This window comes from Tauraco erythrolophus, chromosome 7 (assembly GCF_009769465.1).
Source record: "Tauraco erythrolophus isolate bTauEry1 chromosome 7, bTauEry1.pri, whole genome shotgun sequence".
Classification (NCBI taxonomy): domain Eukaryota; kingdom Metazoa; phylum Chordata; class Aves; order Musophagiformes; family Musophagidae; genus Tauraco; species Tauraco erythrolophus.
In genome coordinates this window covers 38,306,507-38,328,092 of record NC_141471.1, presented here as the reverse complement: position 1 = coordinate 38,328,092, position 21,586 = coordinate 38,306,507, and the positions used below count along the sequence as shown (strand labels likewise).

General features: G+C 34.5%; 1 protein-coding gene across 1 annotated transcript in view; it reads right to left on the bottom strand.

The window, feature by feature from the left end:
- TAX1BP1 (Tax1 binding protein 1) overlaps nt 1-21,586 on the bottom strand; it is a 65,569-nt gene that overhangs the window by 10,338 nt on the left and 33,645 nt on the right. The window contains 12 exon segments of the mRNA XM_086614251.1: nt 1,240-1,388; nt 1,736-1,910; nt 7,108-7,179; nt 8,886-9,011; nt 10,448-10,566; nt 11,757-11,850; nt 12,944-13,090; nt 14,415-14,642; nt 17,102-17,157; nt 17,160-17,274; nt 18,559-18,664; nt 18,820-18,968. Of these exon segments, the coding sequence (XP_086470377.1) occupies nt 1,240-1,388; nt 1,736-1,910; nt 7,108-7,179; nt 8,886-9,011; nt 10,448-10,566; nt 11,757-11,850; nt 12,944-13,090; nt 14,415-14,642; nt 17,102-17,157; nt 17,160-17,274; nt 18,559-18,664; nt 18,820-18,968 (1,536 nt within the window).

Below are 21,586 nucleotides of genomic sequence, written 5' to 3'. Positions count from 1 at the left end.
GGCAAAGCACATGGATCAGAGAGAACACCCTGCTAATTAAACTGAAGCAGATGACTGAAGAAGAGAAGAGCTTGTCATATGTACTATCTACGTCAAGAATGATCAGATTAAATATGCAAAATGTGAAGTAAAGGTGGGCAACAGCATTAAGCTCATATTCTAGATCTTGGAACACGCTGCAAAAGTTCTGACAGTTTCTCTAATTATTCACAGTAATGGACATTAGGGGCAAAAGGTAGGAGGGAGAAATACATTTTTCTCCATTATAGGTGCTGAGCACCAGGGCTAAAATCATGCCTGTCTGAACACTGATGAGTTTCTACAAAGGTTAATTGCTATTAAATGTGGCAAACTAGACTAAATGAGGAACAGGTCATGATACCACTGTACTTGCAAAGAGCACAATACTATGCAGAAAGGTATTTCTTGTTTAATATTTTTGAAGGTGCAAGAGTACTTAGAATAAGAAATAGTAGTAAGTCTGTTCCTGTTCAAATGAAGACATACAGTCCAGTTTACTACAGAAGTTACGAAAACCATTTTTTATACCAGAACGTGCAAGCTAACTGTATTAAAAAGAAAAGCTAACCAGTTTCCACTTAAAACATAAAAAGTCCTAAAAAAGAAATCAGTGAGAAACTCACTACCAGTTCAATCAGCTTTAGATAACAGTCAACTAGCTCTTCCAAATATATAACAGCAAAAAACATTCAGAACAGAAATTAATAAATGCAGATTTGCAAAAGACAGAACAAAAGATTAATACATTAGAATGAGGTATCTAATATGATATAAATTTTTATTCAGTATTTAACTGAAAAGACTGGTATCAGAATCCTTTAAATTCTTATTTGTTCTGTTACAATTTAGTTCCTACAAATTATAAAGTAAGTAATACACGGCTACATTTTGAGCCCTCATTCTACCACACGAGAGAAAAATCAGAATGATTGAGATTACTTGGATTTTTCTACTTTAGTAATTAAAAAGATTAGGAAGCTACTGTCCTAATACCAAAACAAGCTGTCAGTAACTCCAGAGACTGGAGAAACAAGTATATTATCATCAACTGATGTGCAGAGTTTTCTCATTCAAAGCAAGCAAAATTCACCTAAAACATTGTTAGGGAAAAGAAAAATCAATTCTGAATTTACATAACAATAAATCAGGTTTAACAGATAACGAAAATTACTCATTAGTAAACACATCAAGAAAAAAATATTAAAAAAGGTAACTTGCATTGCTATCCTCAGGATCTTCTAAACCATCAGGCCGACTAAGATTGCGTGAAGGCTGACTACACACCACATCATCTTCTAGCTCCCAAAAGGAAGCTCTAACAGGTGGTCTTTGGATCTCATCAGGATTAAAAGCACCATCTGCTCCATCTGAAGAAAAATTAATTAGAGCATCTTCGTTCAGTAGAGTTTGTATTTTGAGATTACAGATGTGCTACCTTACATTTAAAAAAAATCAAGACTTAAGCAGATTTTCGATTTTGATAATACAAAACAATAGACGAGAAATCATTTTTCAAAAGGTGTTTCTTTAAAACTTTGTTTACCTTATTGATTCTCATCAGTAAAATAAAGGCATTTTATTAAATTCTCCTCGATCAATAAAGGCTCTGTGCACCAGTATAAAGATTGCTGGTACTTGACCTGCATTAAATGAGCCATTCCTTTTGAAACTGTGAGACAGAAACCATGGGGATGGGGGGATAGAATTTACTTACCTCTTCTTTCCTGAATTGCGTAAGGATTTCCATATTGCAATACTGGTAATCTGCTTGGCACTGCAGGAACTGGTCCATTTTCCTCTGAATAGGGGTTGCGAAAATGTAATGCCTGCTGTGAAATCTGTCCTTCCATCATCCTTCCAGCTTGACTTCCTGGTGTCCTGCTAAGTTCCTAAATAATGCAAAGTTTAATATGCAATTAACTTATGGAGTCTTAGCAAAGTTATACGTTTTTATGCAATATTTAGATTCGTTTTTAAAAATAAGTCTGCTAACCTTCCCACTGTTTTTTCCTCTTGCTCTACTGCCACGTATACCATACAAACCAAAAATAGTCAATAAAAAAAATAAAATACAAAGACGGTGTTTTAAAGAAATTTTTTTCTCTTGTTTTGTCATCCGTTAATTCAAATTACATAAACAGAACTGCCACATTTTTCAAAAAATATCTGCATCCTTTTTAAAATGAAGAAAAATCAGTTAAACAGGTAAAGAATGGGTGGATTAACAATAGCAACTAAAGATAATGTGCAATGAGAAAAGTTTTTTAAAATTACAATTAAAAATAAAATCATCCTTTTTTTCTTATCATACATACCATTCAAGAATGCACCATTTTAGTACGTGAAGTACATATACGTTCATACTTGACATAATTCCCTAAGAATTCAAGAGTGGCAGATATTTTAAGAACTATTAAGTCCATTACACTGGATCCTTTCTGATATCTAACAGCAAAACGTTGACCTACATGAAGCATAACTTAACATTAGCTAAGCTGAGCTCAAGGCTGTCACTTTCAGAAGGAAATGAAGAATGTTAGAACCAACTTTTGCTCAATGTCCTTCACATCCACACATACAGAGGGAAAGAAACCAGCACAGAGAATTCAGAAGCAAATCTCACATGTCTTCTACAATGTAACTTCCTTGAAGTTACCCTTACTTGCATACGCAGTTATGTGTGCATGTTAAGCTCTGTACATTATTTGCAGATGTGTTAGATGTAGCTGTGTTTAAAACTGGTAAATAATTACTTTGTTCAAATGCACAGATTCCATCAAACATTCACCTAAAACTAAACCTACAGAGGCAAAGATCCATTACTTTTCCTTGTTCTCATTTCCTTTAAAAAAAGAGATTTTTAAATGTAACGAAAAATTTTAAACCAGTTGGAACAGTTTTGCCCTTGTTTGTGGTTCTGATTGGTGATCATGTTCTGCTTATAATTATTAGGGGCTTTTTTTAGTTGTTATTATTATGTCAAAATATTTCTACTACCATTATACAAAGTATAGCCAAAACTCCCTTATTCTAGTCACTGCTAACACAGCTGAAGGTTTTGCATATTTCTCCTTTTTGTGAGCAGAAAGAAGAAAAAGGAATGTTTGTTTTTTTTCCAATTAACATACAGTATTATCTACAATGTCGAGAAGTGGTTTGTACCTTGCAATGACTGAAGATGCAAGAACACTTCTGAGTATACTGTAAAGCAGACTTAACAATCCAGTTGGTATATTTTTCTTACATTCAAAAAAGGTAGTCTGTACTCTATAAAAAAACTACAATCTAAATGTAAATCAAAGGGAGAGGTAAAAAAAAAAAAGAGAACAATAAAGTAATGAGAGGGGTCAACATGTTAAGCAGTGGTTTCTACATCAACAGCATGGAATTGTCAGCTTCTTAGTAGGCATGAGGGAAACGCTAGCTTGCAGGAGCACCCTGAAGGAAATATTGTTAGTCACTGGAAATCCCTCTCCAAAATATAACAAAATAGCATGGAAAAAAGTGCAAAAGTATGCACATTTGAAAATTAACAGAAAAATGATGAAGAATGGTCCTACAGATCAATTCATGATCTTTGAATACAGAAGGAAAGAAAATAGAGAATGGTAGGTCAGGAAAGATCTGGAAAGGATCCTGAAAGCATAACAAGTAACTCTTGATAAACGCAGTGAAGAAGCTATATTTTCATATACAGATTCCAAAGTTATTGCACTTCTGTGAAAAATAATTTGCCCTCTAGGAACTTAATGAGCAAAGTTCCAATTCATCCTTCTTCCTTCTTCATATCTTCCCCTACTTTATATGTATGTATACTTACAGTTTAGCAAGGGTATGCATGTAGCTTCCTTCTAAAATTCAGTGTTTTCATCCAGAGTATAAAATTGTTGAATTTATTGAGGGGCTTATATGGCCTGTTCTATTTAATTCTGTTTAAATATTTGTATCAGAAAGGCAATTAATTGCTTCAGAAAAGCTCAAACAGAACTCGTCAAAAAATTAATATACTTAAAATTCTAGATTCTTGCATATAATCCCTAGAGATAGTAATTACTATAAACTACTAAAGGGTTTTCATAACTTATAAACCATTAAGACTCTAAGTCAATATATACGTTATAAGACGGTAATTGAAGTGACTAATTGTGGTCAGTGCACCAGCTGTAAGTCAAAGAAGTGCCTTTCTCATCCTTCCATTTAATAAAATGGGTTAAGGGAAAGAGAGCACATATGCCAAGAATATCCAAACGAGTATGCCATTTACAATTCAGAACCAATTAAACAATTCTAAGACGTAAAAATGAAAATAATAATGTAAAAACAGAGACTGTTAAGACAAGATATGCTTTCCAATCATTCTGTTCTCTCTGGTTAGCATTTTCTTCTGGATTCTCTGGGTTCATGCTTAACATTTGCTAATGTAATGTTAAAAAAAAGCTCGAAGACTGAAACATGCATTTTCCCCATAAGACTTTGAATTGAAACTTAAAAGCAAGACTTCAATTTGCAATTTAACTACATGAGAAGTAAAGTGTCTCAGTTATTAAAAGCAACAACTCAATGTATTTTTCCTGAAAACAAGTAAACTTTAGCCAAAATGCTAGAATACAAAGTAGTAATAACTACACTGAAAACAAAACACCACTCAAACTAATAAAGCCAGAGATTACGCATCTATTGTTATCTACGTACTATCAGGTTTCAGACAAAGGGTTTAGTCTCCAACAGCATCATAAAGTCATTTTCAAATAGGAAAAAGTAGTATCTACAAATGGTGAGGCAGCTTAAAGTTATCTTTTTGGACACTGGTTGTAAGAACAGTAATGTTTGTTATCTTTTAGAAAAACCTTCTAATACAGGACAACACAATTTCTGCCTAACACCCTCCAATTAAAATATCCTCCTGTAGAGATAATATAAAACTATACTAGCGTTACTTTAGATTTACAGACTAAATTGCATATATGATTGAAATGCTTAGGGTTAAATGGTTAGGATTACATCTTGAAGTTTTAGTGAGTGTGTAAAATCCAAATAATTAATCTTAATACAAAGCAGGCACAATTATCAGTGAAATTAAGGTTTTCCTTTTTACAATCAATTTCTTCTGTAACATGGAAATAGTTTAGAATGAGAGGCGGTGGCATTAATACTTTAGTTTTAGCATCACATAAGATTAAAACAGAAAGTAGATCAAAGTGACTGTAAAAAGGTACTGTAAAATAGCCTTAGCCAGAAGTTGGACAGCCAGGGTAGAGACTGATTTAAAAAAAAAATAAATTAAAGGTTATATAAGTATGTAAATAAAATAGAAACCAAGTACTTTTATAGACTTGAAGAGACAGCAAATGAACATTTTTAGTATGCTATGTTTGGTGACATTTATAAACAAACACTGATAATGGAGTATAAATTGAAAAGCTGTTTACTATACTGTGCTTAACCTTTTAAATCGTGGTTCCAGTCTAGCAAGGCACTTTGATTCTTCTTTGTAATGTAAATATCTATAAATTTGGTAGACAAAGTTCCAAGCTGTTATAAGCTCCATACATTATTATTACAGTTGTTCTCCTTCTTATGTGTGGTGTTTAAAACTACTCCCTCCGGCTAAACTAGGTTCATCAAAACTCAACTTTTATTTTGCTTTCTTTTGATTTAGAAAAATAAGAGCAATCTATTAAAAATTACATCTTTGGTAAACAAAAGAAAAAGATAAATAAAATACCAACTACTTGGGAATCTGAAATTTTGCAACACATTTAACTAGCTTAATCTGGTATTAGTTTAATTTCAATTTATCAGTACATGAATTCCTGTTTTTATTAAGTATCTGTTCACACTGGATTTTTTAAGTAATCTGAACAATTCTAACTTTTCCACAATATCATGCAACACTATCTGACTGTAATAAAGACATTTTACTACTTCACTTTTCAGTAAAACCTAGCTTTGATTAATTGCCATATAATACCTTAGAGGTACTTCCAACATTAGAACATCAGCATTAATATTTCAGAATGTCTGGGTTAACGATAGTGGTAATGAATTTAATTAGACAGTGAACTCTGGAAAGTAGCAGTCCATTTCCTATCATATATTTTAAAATCAGAGCACTGTTTGTGTATCTTTCTTTTCTGATAAAGGTATTTTTCCAGTTATAGTTTACCAAAGTCACTACTGTCACATGTCAAACTGCTCTTATTATTACAAGCAGTCAATAAAAGAACTGCAGATGTCAAAAGGATTTGGTTGTATGCACACATCATGAAAAACCTGGAGATTATACTGTTGAAATGTCTAGATCTCTAGTTATAGGACAACACTGGATAAGAGCAAAAATAATCCTAACCAGTGACGGAGAAAATAAACTGTCAAGCTAGGTATGTACCATTCATGTCTTAAGCCAGGATTCCAAAGACAATAAAGTTTACTAATTGTGCTGCCTGTCAGCCAGTGACTCCTCAAAGTATCAGAGAGAGAGTCCCTCTCAAAGAAATGAAATTCCTGCAAGTAAAGGAGTAAAGCCATAAGGAGGCTGGAATTCCACTGAAAGCTTGTAGAAAAACAGTAACGCTTGCTGAGATGAAAATGGAACATAGGACAGAAACTTACAGGAATTCTTTGTTCTGTGAACTGTATTGTATAGCTAGCTGCAATTTCAGGTTATTAATTTACACAGAGTAATCCCTATCTGCAAACAGAAATAATTATTTTAGATCCTGGATGGAACATCATTCTAGACAGGAACAAAGAAATAGTTTTTGACACTATAACATTTTTCTTAGATTATACATAGAAAATATTCTACAACATTATTACAAAATAATAAACAACAGTATTTTCAAAGACTGAGTCGGTTTTGGCAAGCTGGTATACTATGGTGTACACTTTTAAAAAAATGTATTAGTATTATTAACAGAATTTGTAGTTTAAAATGCCAATTCATTTTGGCAAAATATCCAAATATGGAAAACTATGTTTAAATTTAGAGTAGCAAATTCTCACTTAAAAATAAATTGCAATTCCTTAAACCAAAGAACCTCAGAAGTACTAATTTACAAAATTTAACAGGAATCCTGACAATACCTTCTCAGTGGTAAAGAGCTCCAACTGTGATGCCAGTTCCTTTATTCGTCTCTCTTTTTCCGCTAGCTGAACCTATATGAAAAGAAGTTTAAGGTTCCTATATTAGTGAACAGAAACTATTTCCCTGTGTGTTATACTGTGAAAACAAAGTTCAGTGATTCAAAGTTCGGTGAAAGTTAATCTTTCAGGTGGAAATTATTTTGTCTACTATGGTTACATGCAACATCTAGTACTACTACCAATAAAAACCAACAACTCTCCCTGAGTTTATCTACTGGATAACAGGAGTATACCGGCAGCCTTTTCTGGTCAGTTTTCAGAGAAAAGTTGTGGAACGACAAAATCCTAGGTTAAAAATCAGGAGAAGTGTCAGTAATACTAATGCAGGAGGGACACAACTGCCCAGAACAGTTGCAGGTTTGCAAGCCTCATCTCATTGTTTCTAAAGGAATCGTTGGCAAGCACTTCAGTGATTTATTTCATTCACTTCTCTCCAGCTTTTATGTCCTACCACAGAACTGAGAGAACCAAAACCTCCTCTTACCTCAAAGACACTAAATTTGTTTCACGAACATCTACCTTGTGTCTCTGTTGGGTGCTCTGAGATGACATGTAACTGATGTATTACACAATTCTTCCAGGCTTCTTCCTTGCTTCAAAATTTTAAGTCATCTTTCCCTGCAACAGGCTATTTTATTTGGATTCTGGTTACTTTGGAGACTGCCTCTCCACTTGTTTTTCTAGCATATAAGCTCAATGCTCTGCACAGTTACATATCTTTTTTTTAATTCTGAAATTCTGATCAGCAACTGATCATTGCTATTTGGTAGAATTAAATAAATGGGAAAGAGTCACATATTTTATAAAACTGGAATTAAGAGCTTTGCAAAGTGTCGAAAAAGGACAGCACAGCCTACAGAGTGCTGAAATGAGCTGTAGAGTAATTCAGTATTTTACAGAGTGCTGTAATTTCTAATGGGAGGGGGTTCCTATTAGAGCTGATACAGTCACAGTTCAGTTTAATCCCTGTTCAGCACAACGTGCAATAACGGGCAACAGAGAGTATTCTATCTTGTCAACTACACTATCACCATGAGACTGAAAACAAGCATAAAAGCTGGTCTTACGGTAATTTGTTGCTTTTATCTTGTCCTTGTTGACCTAGAAAGCCACTTCAACATACATATTACTATTAACATCACCTCTAAGATTAAGGCCCTGTGTAAGCTTAAGCTGCCCATTATGGTTGACTTTCTGGTGCACATGTTACATCACTCTACTAAGACTACAGCTGAGATCCTCCAAATTAAAGTAATTCTTTCATGATGATTTTAAAACCGATATATAAGTCATCTCGTATTTCTCTAGTTAATTCACATAAAATGCATTAAGACATTGCTACACTGGTAATGCAGCATGCAACTGAAGATTTTAGACAAACACGTCAATCAATATTCCTGCTAGTATTACAGTAGGCAATAGAAAATTAGAACTCTGTACTCCTTTTTTCCCTGTAATACAAGATTAATGTCATTTAGCAGTTTGCTAAATCCACAATATGGATAGCCATTTGGTAATATACTTAGCAGGTTTGTCTCATTTTAAAAGAAGCTTTACAAGACTGTTGATTCTACAAGTGCAAAACAGATTTTCTATTTACAGCAAAAATACATTTAGTGGTTTTTCCCCATTAAAACTCATCATTATTTGATAAGAAATGAGGAACTATGTTAAGAACAGGATACTATTCATTGCCATAAACAAAATGTGTAACTTACTTTATACTGATCCTCCATGGCTGCTAGCTGTAGTTTTATACCTTCATTGATTTTCACTTGTTCTTTCCACTTCAGCTCCAGTTTAGCTAGTTCATCAGCATAAACACTGCATTTCATCTTCTCATCCTAAAGCAGTTTATACCATGGCATGAAATACTTAGAGTTTTAAGGGATTTCCCCTCCCACCCCAAATAATGACACTGTGTAACTCCACGCTTTTAGAATGAGACCAATTACAAACGACTTCCCCAAGAAATCAAGCCTGACTCAAGACTTTAAAGAGGACAGGACCACCTAACACTCCATAAATGATATTCAATATATATTTTTTTACTGTTGGAGTTTTCAACAAGCTCATATTCCTCTTTAGCTTCACAGTTTCAAGTTTCTTTGTATCTCAATGCTACACTGTAATTATGATTATCCTTTCAAATTTATCACTTCAATACAAAACTTCCTCCCCTGCGACTCCTACAATCTAAATATCTTTCATCCAGAAGGTCAAAGGCAAAGCTTTTCTCAAGCATAACTAGAGAAGAAACAGCCAGCAGAAGGTAAAGTAGGCTTTCCATAGACAGGGTAATGAGCAGAATTACACGACAGTTGTTACATCCTGGAGAGTACATTAAAATAGAACAATCTCCTTGTGATAAATAAGAGAAACAAGATGATAAGCTGAGCTCACGGCAGTTTGCGAATGTATCACGGCTATTTGAGAACAAAACATACTGAAACAGAGAAAAATTCTAAGTTTCTAATTCTAGATTTAATTGTAACTGTTCTGACTTCATAATACTGATTAATGTTGATTTTTTTAGTCCCCAAACAACAAGCAAACAAATGAACAGAGACAAGACAATACCCAGAAAGCATTATCTAAACAATTCTGCAATAGTCAACTTTTCACCAGCCTCACTGATGCAATACTCCATCATCACACATACATGCATACTGGTTAAATGAAAATCAAGTTAAGACTGACAGGTATTAATATTTGAAGGGCGTTACTACTGTGGCTACAGCACTACTGGTGCCAACTTTGGTCCAGAGAACCACATAAATCCCTGCGCAGTATGACCGTGCCCAAGCTAGTAGGCAATACCCACTCAGACATCAAAACACTGTAAAAGTCCAGGACAGTCAGATTTGGAAGGAGCTGCTTCACTTCGACAGCATATCAGATAAACACTGCTATACTTGTTCCAGACATCAGCTGGCTTATAGCAACAAACTGTATTTGATTTATGAAAACAATTACACTTAAAGTAATTACAGTGAGGAAAAAAAAGTATTCAAAACTTTAAACATCGAAGTCTTATTAGGTTTTGTTCATTTGTTGTACTGCATTTGGGTTATCCTGAAGGGTCCTTGTCTGGACTCCCTACCACCACAGGTAATTGAGAGCTGACTTAATAAAAACCATGTCTTCTAATGTTAAGATTTCTACCGTAATCACAGTGTATCACACAGACAAGCAACTCAGCTGGGTAGGCTTTGTGGTTTTAAGACTTAGCACCTATAGGTACTTTCTGTTCAACTTTCCGAAGCAGCCATTTACTTACTGCCAACATTTGCTTGCATTTCTTATACTTCTCTGTTTTTTCAGCAATTTCTTTATTCATTTCACGTACTTGCTCCTTTACCGTGAATTCCGAAACTATATCAGATGAAATGGGGCTAACTGTGAACACTGAAGAAAAAACAAGAATATAGATTTTTTTTGTTCTATAAATAAAGTTTGTATAAGAGAGATGACTGGCCAAATTTGACAGTGTATCAAGAACAGAGTGCTCTATGTTAGCCAAGCAAATAGTTAACGAGAGACATTCAATATAATGGGGCTAGTAATGCATAAGATCAGCATTCACACTGGCATGCCTGTGTTCAGCTCTCTCATATACTGAAGATGAACATAAATATACATATACACACTGGGTCAACGTAAAAAAAAAAAGAAGAAAAGAAAAAAGACAGACATCTCTCCCCTTAATGCTCAAGAAAGTGCACACCAGAATATACATGTTATGATACCATTTTGTTCTTCCATAAAAACACAAAGTGCCTCAGCAACCTATTTCATCGCATCTCATACTATAACTGAGCCTGCTGAGATTTTATTTGGTTTAGGAAACAGTGATATTTACTTAAGACAGGAAGAAACTAACAGAAATTACAACCTATAGTCTCTATAGACAGAAAGAATGTGTGAATTACAAAGCAACACAATTAGTCAGTATTTACTGGCATTTATCAATTTAAATTGAATAATAAACCAGGCTTAGTTGTAATCTATATGTTTATGTTTTAGAAGATTAGTTTTGTAAGAACTTAATAGTTCATAAAAATTATAACCTAGTTAAACATTTTCTAATAAACCTCTACTGCCTATAAATTATGAGAATAGTCGATAGACTTGACCTTGCCATCACATAATCAGAACTTTTCAGTGGATCTGATTTTATAGTAGAATGCAACAGTGGATAGTCATTACAATAGGACTGCAAAACTACCATGCTATCTTACACAGTTTGCAAATTTGGGGAGGATTTTTTTTTTTTTTAAACAAATTGTTTATTAGCTTGGCAAAACTGGCTCTGTGTTAATTATCAAGCAGAAATTCAAGAATTCAATCCTACTGACCTTAACATGTATCAAATGAACTGTTTTGAAAAGATACACAAAGTTACATACGAATGTTACCACTTGAAAAAAGACATAAGATTTTTAGATTAATTTTCACATTTGTAATCATTGCTTTAACTGAAACATAAGTCGTCCCCCTACTTTTTTCTGTACACACTATTAGGGACTACTTCACATAGACAACACTTTCAGGCTGATACAAATAGACAAAATTTAAGCTGTCGATACCTGGAGATGCAGACAACTTTTTGTCTGTAACGATGGCAGTAGCTGTCTCAATGTTAGATGCATTTGTCAGTTTCTGTTGATGCCCTGCAATTTTCTTTGTGAAAAGAAATTTTGTTTTGGTATTTAATTAAATGAAAGTCAAAGCACAAATGAACATATATCTTGCACTATCATCTCCTCCAAAATTGGACTAGATGGAATTGCTCATCAAAAGAGGAGGTAATAATAAACATGCAAACACATCTAATCCTACTAACAGTGAAATTGCCTCAGACTATGATTTTCATAATCTTCCATTATAAAGGTCTTTTTACCTAGAAACAGTAATTTCTACGCAAATTATCAGAAAAAAAAAATCTCATTTTCTAGAGAATCTGTTACACTTAAATCCATCAACTTAAATCTAATATTGCATTAGAACACAGTCTGTATTACTAACAAGTGCTGGACTTCTAGTGTCAAGTAGTGAAATTCGGTGTTCGTTATCAGCCACATTGCCAAAGATGTGGAAGATTTTTGAAGAAAAGCCACAGGCATTCTGATATGACACCTCATTCAACATTGACCTTCTGGATGAGAAGATAACTTTTGAAAGTAATCTGTGGATCAAAGCTGGTAACTAACTACCTTATTTGTTCTGTGGATCACCAAAATGCTTAAGTCTGTTTTTCTTAAGAATTCACGTTTGTACATCTTGCCATTGCTCATATGCCTTTACCTTGTTTGAGCTCCTCTCTGACTCAGTCACTAATTCTCACAAAATTCTGAAGAAATCAGCTCTCAAATCTGTTTGAAACTCACTAATAGGTTCAGTTACTACTTCCTTCACTTTTGGGTTGGTGTCTTTTTTTTGGGGGTGGTGGTACTGAAGAGATACAGCAATTACGGATTTTTTCCTTGCTTCGGTTTCAAAATTCTTCTTTGAACAATGTTATGCTTATGGGTTCATCAAAACTCTGTTAAGCTTTCTACATACACTAGTTACTATAAATCCTACCTTTTGTTTCAATAAGTATCTAAAAAGAATCATAGAAGTAATTTAGCTTTATGGAAGAAAATGGTAAATTAAAGAGCCATTGCTTACTGCACGTTTTAATCCTTTTTAAAAGCACTGGTTTTTGAAGAAGAAAATTATATAGTTGCTGAAAGTTACAAAAAGCAAGTGCAATTTCTCCCATTCTACTTACCGCCTGTTCTGTAAACTTGTTTACTTGTTTTTGAAGTTTTTGACATTCTTTGAACTTTTCCTTGTAATGGTCAGCAGCCATTTGCAGACGAAGCTTCAGATCTTCAACTTCTCTGCGTAGTTCCTGCTCTACTGTGTTTGAGGTTTCCTTAAAAAAAAAAAATTAGAAACTGTTCTCCTTTTGTTCAAATACCACTATTTCCCAAAAACACTTTTTTCGGTTAAAGAAAGCATAACACTCTACGTAAGTACATAAGAAGTTCCTATTTTCTTTGTGGGGAGGAAAGGAATAGAGTAGTAGAGCACATATAGAGGCAGCATCTGTGCTGAACTCCATTCCAAGCAGGACACACTGAGGAAGTAAACAGGCACTGGTATAATACCAGAGGCAGTAAAGATGATTCTTATTCTATGGGCTGATTCATGTATTGCGGAAGCCTGAATGTATACCAAAAGTCTGAACACCTTCCAGAAGGTGTTCTAGCTATCTTATAGACAAGTATAGCCACATGGCAAAAAATGGACAAACCACAGCTGTATTCCATCACACTCGCTATGTTTCTACTGGAAGCAGTTCAGTTGAGCTGTAACACAGACAGACACGCTAAGCAAACTACATTTACCAACGGGATATATGCTGTATTCGGATACGTTCTGGTAATTTGAATCATTTAGATGATCTGCTACTTCTTTCAGTATGCATTTCAAAGTCTTAGAAAAAACTTGATTCTTGGATATTCTAAATGTAACAGTTCTTTTGAGGGTTGTACTATTCACTTCATATTTACTGCACTATTTTAATTACTGTTCAGCTCAATATATTTTTTTCAAACTGCTACATCATTACCAGTAATCCTAGTAGCAAATTAATCCAATACAGTTGCAATCATGGAAGATCTGGTACAAAGCTCACTTAAGTCAGAATGATGAAACTTCTATTAGCTCACTAGATTTTTATCCAAGATGAAGAAAGACAAGACAGTTTCCACTACAGTAATATTTTTATACTTATAAATACTGAAGCAAATTAACTTTGACCACAAACACCGGAAGGACTCATAAGAATCAAGAGAGAATCCATCGATGAGGAAAGAACATTATAAAAAAAAAAAATCTATTAATTTTCTTATCTGAATGAATTTTTAATGCTACTGTGGCTCACATAAAAGAATTAAGAAAGGGAGAGGATTCAAAATAATATTAATAAAGATGAGATAAATAATTAATTAAATGTATTAGTCTGGGGGTGAAGGGGAGTTGCTGCTGTAAGTAGCAGCAGAAACTTTCTTATCGATCTTCCGGACCAGCTAACACGCAATTGATTTACGGTAGTATCCTCAGTGACAAAAGAGAATTTGATAATAATTTACACTAATCATCCAGAAACATTTTATTCCCCAACTTTAGCAAAGCTAGCTGTGATGGATTTTATAAATACAGATGAACTTCAGTACTAAATACTGTCAATTCACCTGTTCGTTTTTCAAAGCTGTGATTTTCTTAAGTTCAGCTAAAGCATCAGCAAGCTGCTTTTTCAATTTTTCGTTTTCCAGGCGTGCACTGTGAAGATCTGCCATCGTCTTATCTCGCACATTTACTGCATCGCTCAGCTCTTTCGACATTAAGACAGCTTCTTGTTTGCTAGCCTGAATCCGATCTTCAGCTTTCCGAAGCTGTTCTTTTAAAATACTTGCATCCTCCTGGGAAAGAGAAGAGAAGGAAGAGAATCCATCATTTTTTAATTCAAAGCTTACACAAAGGTTGGTATAGGGATCAGAAACATTTGAAAGAAAACTCCAGTTTTCCTTGTGACTTTAGCAAAACCACTAAATCAAGAAGTCAGTAAACAAGTACCATTTTCCCCATTTGCAAACATATTTCACTATAACATAAACACAAATTTAAATATTATTAATATTATATTATTATCTGTACTGGATTTTTGTTGTAATTTCAGCTTTAGTTTTAAACATACATCAAAAAAGTATTTCTGTTTTCCAGAACATCTATGTTCTTATCCCCCTAGAACTCTTTGCAGGCACAAATGGCCATCCAGCTGCAAAACCAAAGTTCATCCCACAGCAGTAAAACACTGCAGGTAACAACGGAGTAAGAGGTGTTACAATGCCTACAACTGGTTGACATAAGACACTGTAAAGCAGCTTTGGGATGTTTTTCTCACAGCTCCATTTCCCAAGATCTTGCACAACAAGCTTTTCAGAAGGAACTGAGAACAAAAAGTAACGAAGAGCAAGCTGCAGCATGCAACGCTAAGGCTCTCAGCACTGCTGCAGCTCCACAGGGCAGCCCAAGGGCCAAGTGACCAACTTGCACTACCAGCCTCTCATTCCTCAGAGAAGCCCAGCATCACACAAGAAAAAAAAAATTAAAAAATCAAAGCTACTACAAGCCACTCGCAGCCTCTGGGCTTCTTGAAGGCATAATCATCTCATATTCTTGAGTCTAGACATAAATTCAGGTATCTTTAGTTCATTATTTGTTAATTTTTGAATAATCACTTAGTATAGCAAGTTCAGAGGAATACTAATATATTTTGTAAACATTTGTGAAGATAGATGGCCTAGGAAATGCCCTAAAGTCCTGTTCTTGAGCTATTTTTATAGTACATGACGCATCAGTTATGTATTTCAGTAAACATCTGCAGTTTCGCAGCGCAAGACAAAAATGTTAATGATCCCACCAGAAACATCAAAAGCACTTCGAGATTAATAAGTGAAATAAATGTTTGGTTGCTTCAGTACTGGCATACACACACACCTTACATGTTTTTACTTCAAAGTAAAATACAATAGACATTTAATACATTCAGAAACAAAACTGCAGAGAAGTCAATAGACTAAAATAAGCTGTAACTTAAAACAAGATACTGTGTTCTTTTGCCCTCTTGCTATTTCCATTCTAAACAGCACTACTTTTCTACTTGAAATTTACATTCGTAACTCACATTAACACAATTTCTATTATTTCAAGATCTAGATTGCTTTTCTGTGAGAAGACTGGCAAGATACACAAGACAAAGTCACCTGCATAATCCGACTTCTTCATGCTAGCTTCAAAAGCTGTGTCTAAATTAACTCTCTAGTGTGGATCAAGAGCACATTTGGGAAGCAAAACTCCCAGTCAATTCCACTATTACCTATCACACTGCAGATCACAGGACAGAACAGTCCCAGGGCACAGAAACTGCATTCCTCTTGGATGAAATGAAACAGGATGACGTACATCAGGAACAAACACCTAATGGATATTCTACCCATAGCAGCACACTAAACTAGCCTGAAGTAACCCCGTCTGGACCCCGGACAGCACAGAGAACAGTTCTTCAACAATTTTACTCTCCTACTACACTACGCTGCTTGCTCATCCCAGTGTACTACACTGCAGAGCAGATGTTGCCTCTTCCTTATCAGTCCTACTGACGCTTTTATTGCCGAGTTCTCAATTTAGTCCATTTATACAGTATCTTATCCTTTCTCAGGTGGAGCAAATGTAATTGCCAGGAGTCAAAGATCAGGATTAAAATCCTCAAAAGCCTATGCTTATAGGAATCCTACCTTCTGCTCAAGATTTTTCAGAAAGGTTTCATCATGAATGTTTTGGGTCATATGTGCCAACATGACTGTTTGCCAGCGTTGTAAATGGTGTTATGACGTCAACTGCAGGTGTGGGGTTTTTGGTTTTTGTCTTTCTACATCATTGTATCTTGTCAGTATATTCACCTAAAGTCCTTCAGCACATCTTTCGAAGTCTCCTCTTTTCTCCTCCATCACCCTCTCCAGTCTCAACATACCTACATTCTAAGCTTTTCTCTCTTCCTCAATCTCCTTCCTTTTTCATGAAGTTAAAAGCAACTCAGAGGAGTGCACCACTTCTACTGGTGTTACTGAACTCACAAATTACTTTTTTCACACATAGCTCATCTCACAGCTCATCATGTGAGACACCTCAACAAGCTCAGAATGTGCAAAACTAAAACCAAATTCACTCCTTTGTTCCTTTTCTGCATCTACTGAGAACACTGTAGGCCTCTCAGCCTATACTCCGGTGGTATCTTCAACTTCTTCCTTTCTCTTGTCAAACACATACAACCTTAGATATGTTTATTCTAAACCAGGCCAATCATATTAGTAATGCTTACCTTGTTTGATGAGGAGAGCAAAAAAGCTTTCTTCATATTTTCTTTTTCAGCTATAATAGCTGTAATCTGCCAACCTCCTCTTTATAATGCGATATCATGTTTTCTTTGTTTGCATCCAAATTCTTAAACGTCTGGATTTCTTTTACTAGTTTGGTGTTTTCTATTTCTGTATTCTTCAGTGTATCTGTAATGATGCTAAAAAATGTCAAACTCTTCTTCCACGTTATGAAAACTACCGTTCACCTGTCCATTTAAGTGTTCACTAAATTCTAACTCATCTCTGAGACAGATTAGAACAGGTAAAGAGAAAAATTAAGCATTTGATAATATCACTGCCCTCCAGCACAAATTTTAGGCTGGAATTCTTTCAGCTTGATCATCTAACAACAGTGCCACTCTAGAGCTAGAAATTAAGGCCCTGATTTCTGTCCACATCAAATTAAGCTATCCAGAATTCACCCCTCTCTTCACAAATGTTGGACAACTAAGGACAAGCAAAAAAGAAATGACTTGAAGAAAACTAAAGAGAAATTAAACTTCTAGTAGTACCTACTTGCAATCACCTAGGCAAACAGAACTGTATCAGCAACATTCATTTCCAAAGAAGCCAACTACTTTAACAACTCTAGAGCTGTTTTTAAGATGTCATCAAGTCTATCATATTATGCCTAATAAAGGGTAATTGTTGCACTCAAGTGTTGTCCACTCAAAGACCAGAAGATTTGTGTTGCTTGTGTACAAAGAGATTCTATGCTTGTGAAAGATTTTTTGAGATTTTTGGACTTCTAGTGTATTTCTAATACTGTTTGCCACATAGTAACGTTTTCCTAGGAATGGAAAAAAACCTTTTAAATACACTTGATTTGTTTCATACAACCGAAGAATTTCATGATTTTATCATATAAGACTTTTTTTGCCCTTGGGGCGGGGAGGCACTATATTTTATTTTATTTTAAATATAGGTGTCTCTCAACACCAGCAAAAGAAACCAGCTATGCTAGTAAAAATCAATGCAATATAGATCCTACTAAAGTTTCTCAAGAGTTATGCACAAGACTCAAGAATAGGGATCTAGAAAACACAGTCTGGAGAGAGAACTTAGAAGAGTAAAAAGTAATTTACTTTTGAAAAAGTGTATTAAGAAAAACAGTTACTGGGTGATGCATTCTATTACTAAAGAACTTCCTCACTAGCACCTATTATTTTTTGTTTCTATGTCTGCATTTTAACAAATTGGTCATCCATTCTCCTTCTTAGAGACCTTTTTATATCATGGTATGAATTCAGACGCTATCTTCCTAATTCATTTTTATATGAGGACATCTGTAACTGTCTTAAAAATCTGTTCAGAGAAGTTACCCATTTCTTTTTTCCTTAACAAAGTCAATTTTTCTGACTTCTCCATAAAACATTATTACCTTTATTTCAAATCACTTTGTTTCAGTGTATATGGGTACAAAGAATAAAGTTACCTTATAAAGTTCTTTTTCATCCTTTTCAGTCTTTAACACACATTCAAGTTGCTCCTTCTCAAGTGTCACTTTCTTCAGCTTGTCCTTCAGACTAAGACATTGACAAATTAGCAGTACAGAAGTATTAATACAGAAAATCTATGCATACATAAAATACATGCATACGTTAAAAATTGTTAGCTAAAAAAAACATCTATGGAAAGAAATAGTAAAGAAAGGAAGGTAAGGAACAAAATTACTAAATACCTGTCTAACTCAGTTTCTTTTGCAATGGCTTTTTGAGTAACAGTCATGATATCTTCTTCAAGCTGGAGAACCTTTGCAGTAGCCTCATCATGTTTCTTCTTCAAATCATCAGTTTCAATTTTAAGAGCTTCTGATGCTTGAATATTAGTCTTTAAAAGAGTTGCACATATGTCATTTATGAATGCGTATCTTCAGAATTACCACATGGTATTTGAATTACTGTTAAAATACAGTCATTAGATCTCTTCCTTAAAACGTATGACAAGCCCTTTTCAAGTATATATAAATATATATATTGAATATATAAAAATATATTAAATTTGCTATGCACAGTTAATATATTAATAAGGAATCAATAAGGAGTTTGTTTTGGCACAAGCATTCAGTTACACAGAGACTACTAGACTGAATTCAGAGTGTAGGACAAAAAAAAGCTATATTTCGTATCTTTTGCCCAACACCGTTCTGCAAACTAACTAAAAACTGCCTAGCTTAGAAAACTGACAGAACTTATGTTTTCCTTTGCACTTTCTTTTATTTGAAAAGAAGGAGAGCTTGTGTTTGACCAGTTACACCACTCAAGCAAGTACAAGTAAAGACAACTGCAGACAAAAGGAGAAATAAAACAAAACAAAAAACCCAGAAGAATTCTTGATGAGAGGTAGTTACTACACTGTATTCTTCTAGATAGAACATGTGGGAGGTCTCAAAAAGCTCATGAAACAATTGCACCATTTATGTCTTGGATATTGGAAACTGAGACAGAGGACAATGACAACACCCAAACCAGATTCCTTTGTCAGAAAACTGACAGATGCAAGATGGGAAGCCACTTTTAAGTACCACATTCATTATCTAATTACAGTAAAGTCCATACCGTTCCAAGGCAGTGGACAGCTAAATGTAATCTCAATCACAAAAAATGGCCGTTTAAAGGCAGGTCATCTTAAGTAACCCAGAAAAACATTATTTTCAATATATTTTCAAGACTATTTTCTTGAGAAAAAAAATAAAAACACTGAAGTAGAACACACATATTGAGATAACATGCTATTATTTCTGATATCAAAATTCAATAAAGCTCAGCTTAGTATCAACCATGACAGTAGTATGAATCAAAGTGTAAACAAGGTCAAGACAGACTGACCAAGATGCCTGACTACAGCATGACTTACAGTGTTTGTGCAGATACTAAGGTACAAGTTGTCTTTCTGCTCTACATTTGGAAGATTAAAGCACTAGGTTCCTCTACTCATTTTTAAACAAAGCTAAACGCCCTGAAACAACAAGACTGTACCGTTACATCAAGAGAAACACATCAGCCAGAGTTTAAGGAGAACCCCTACTGGCCAGATTCCAACCTAACTAACAATGTTTTAAGTACAATAAAATATAATGAGGACTGTTTTTACTCATTAATTGTCAAAATACACTGTTCAAAAAGTGTAATTAAGCCCTGCTTTTACAAGCAACTAAACAGAAGTTTGGGCATGATGATTTTTTTTTTTGGAGGGTAAGGGGTGTTGAATTGCGTGGGGTGGCAAAGGTAAGTGATGACTCAATCACTTCCTAAACGTTATGCCAGCACAGAAAGTAGATTTTAATTTTTGTTACATATGCTATAAAAAAGAAGAGAACTAATACCTTACAACTATTTAAACTCTAAATGGCTTTATTACATGCCTTAATATAATACAGAATTTCAAGGGATCATGAATGTACCATCTTTTTGAAAACAGCATTGGAGAAGATGACCCATAATTTTGTTAAGGTCTTTATTGTTGAAGGGCTATCAGTTTGCTGCAACCAAAAATATATGTACTTGGTCTAATGAAGGCAGGATATTTTAATTAAAGTCAGTATTCCAAGTAAAACTTGCTATATAACCAGCAGCAACAACACACATCATAACTGCTTGTCCTTCCCTAGTGCGGTGGAGACTAATTACTTGCCCCTGTTTTGAAAGTCTAGGATAGTAAAAAGTCTAGTTCAATGCATATCTGTGTTTTCTCTAAACACCACTTTGGTATAACTGCAACTGTTGTAACCCAAGTGCCTTCAAAAGAATTTAATCTGATACATTATATACACAAACTGTACAAACAGTTCAAATAGGCTGCCAAAGGTAACATATATTAAAAGGAATTAAAAGCCTGAAAAAAAATTCACTCCACAAACAGCATTACAATTGATGCTGCTTTGCTAGTTATTCTAAAGGGACATGGTATTAAAACGTGAAAGTTCCATACTTAACAGATTCTCACCTAATAAACTTGTTTAGATACAACTAAAGCCTACAGTTTCGAAAGAAAAAAGGATTAATTTTTAGAGACGACTTGTTATTTTACAGAATTCTTAGCAATTCAATTTAGACGCTGCAATCCTAGTCCCATACACTCTGGTTACAGTGGTTTCAGAGCCTGTAAAATTTAAAACGAGTGCTCTTAGGCTATTTTACAGGTAAAAGTTGACTGTATTTTAGGTGAAGTATAAAGGGGAAGAATATAACTACATGTACCACTTCTATTAAAAAAAATATAATTACTTTCTGCAATTATTGTTTACTTAATTTCTTTTCATTTATCTAGTACACCTACAAATATCATACCTTTTCTCCCACTTTCTTAACAGAAAGAAAGCACAGCAAGAGCATGAATCATTTTAATTAACTGGTTTAAAAACACCCAACAATGTTACAGTTATTTTTACTCTGGGTTGTATTTTTAATCCAGTTACAAATGCAGCTCCCCCCGTCCCCCCTCCCTAG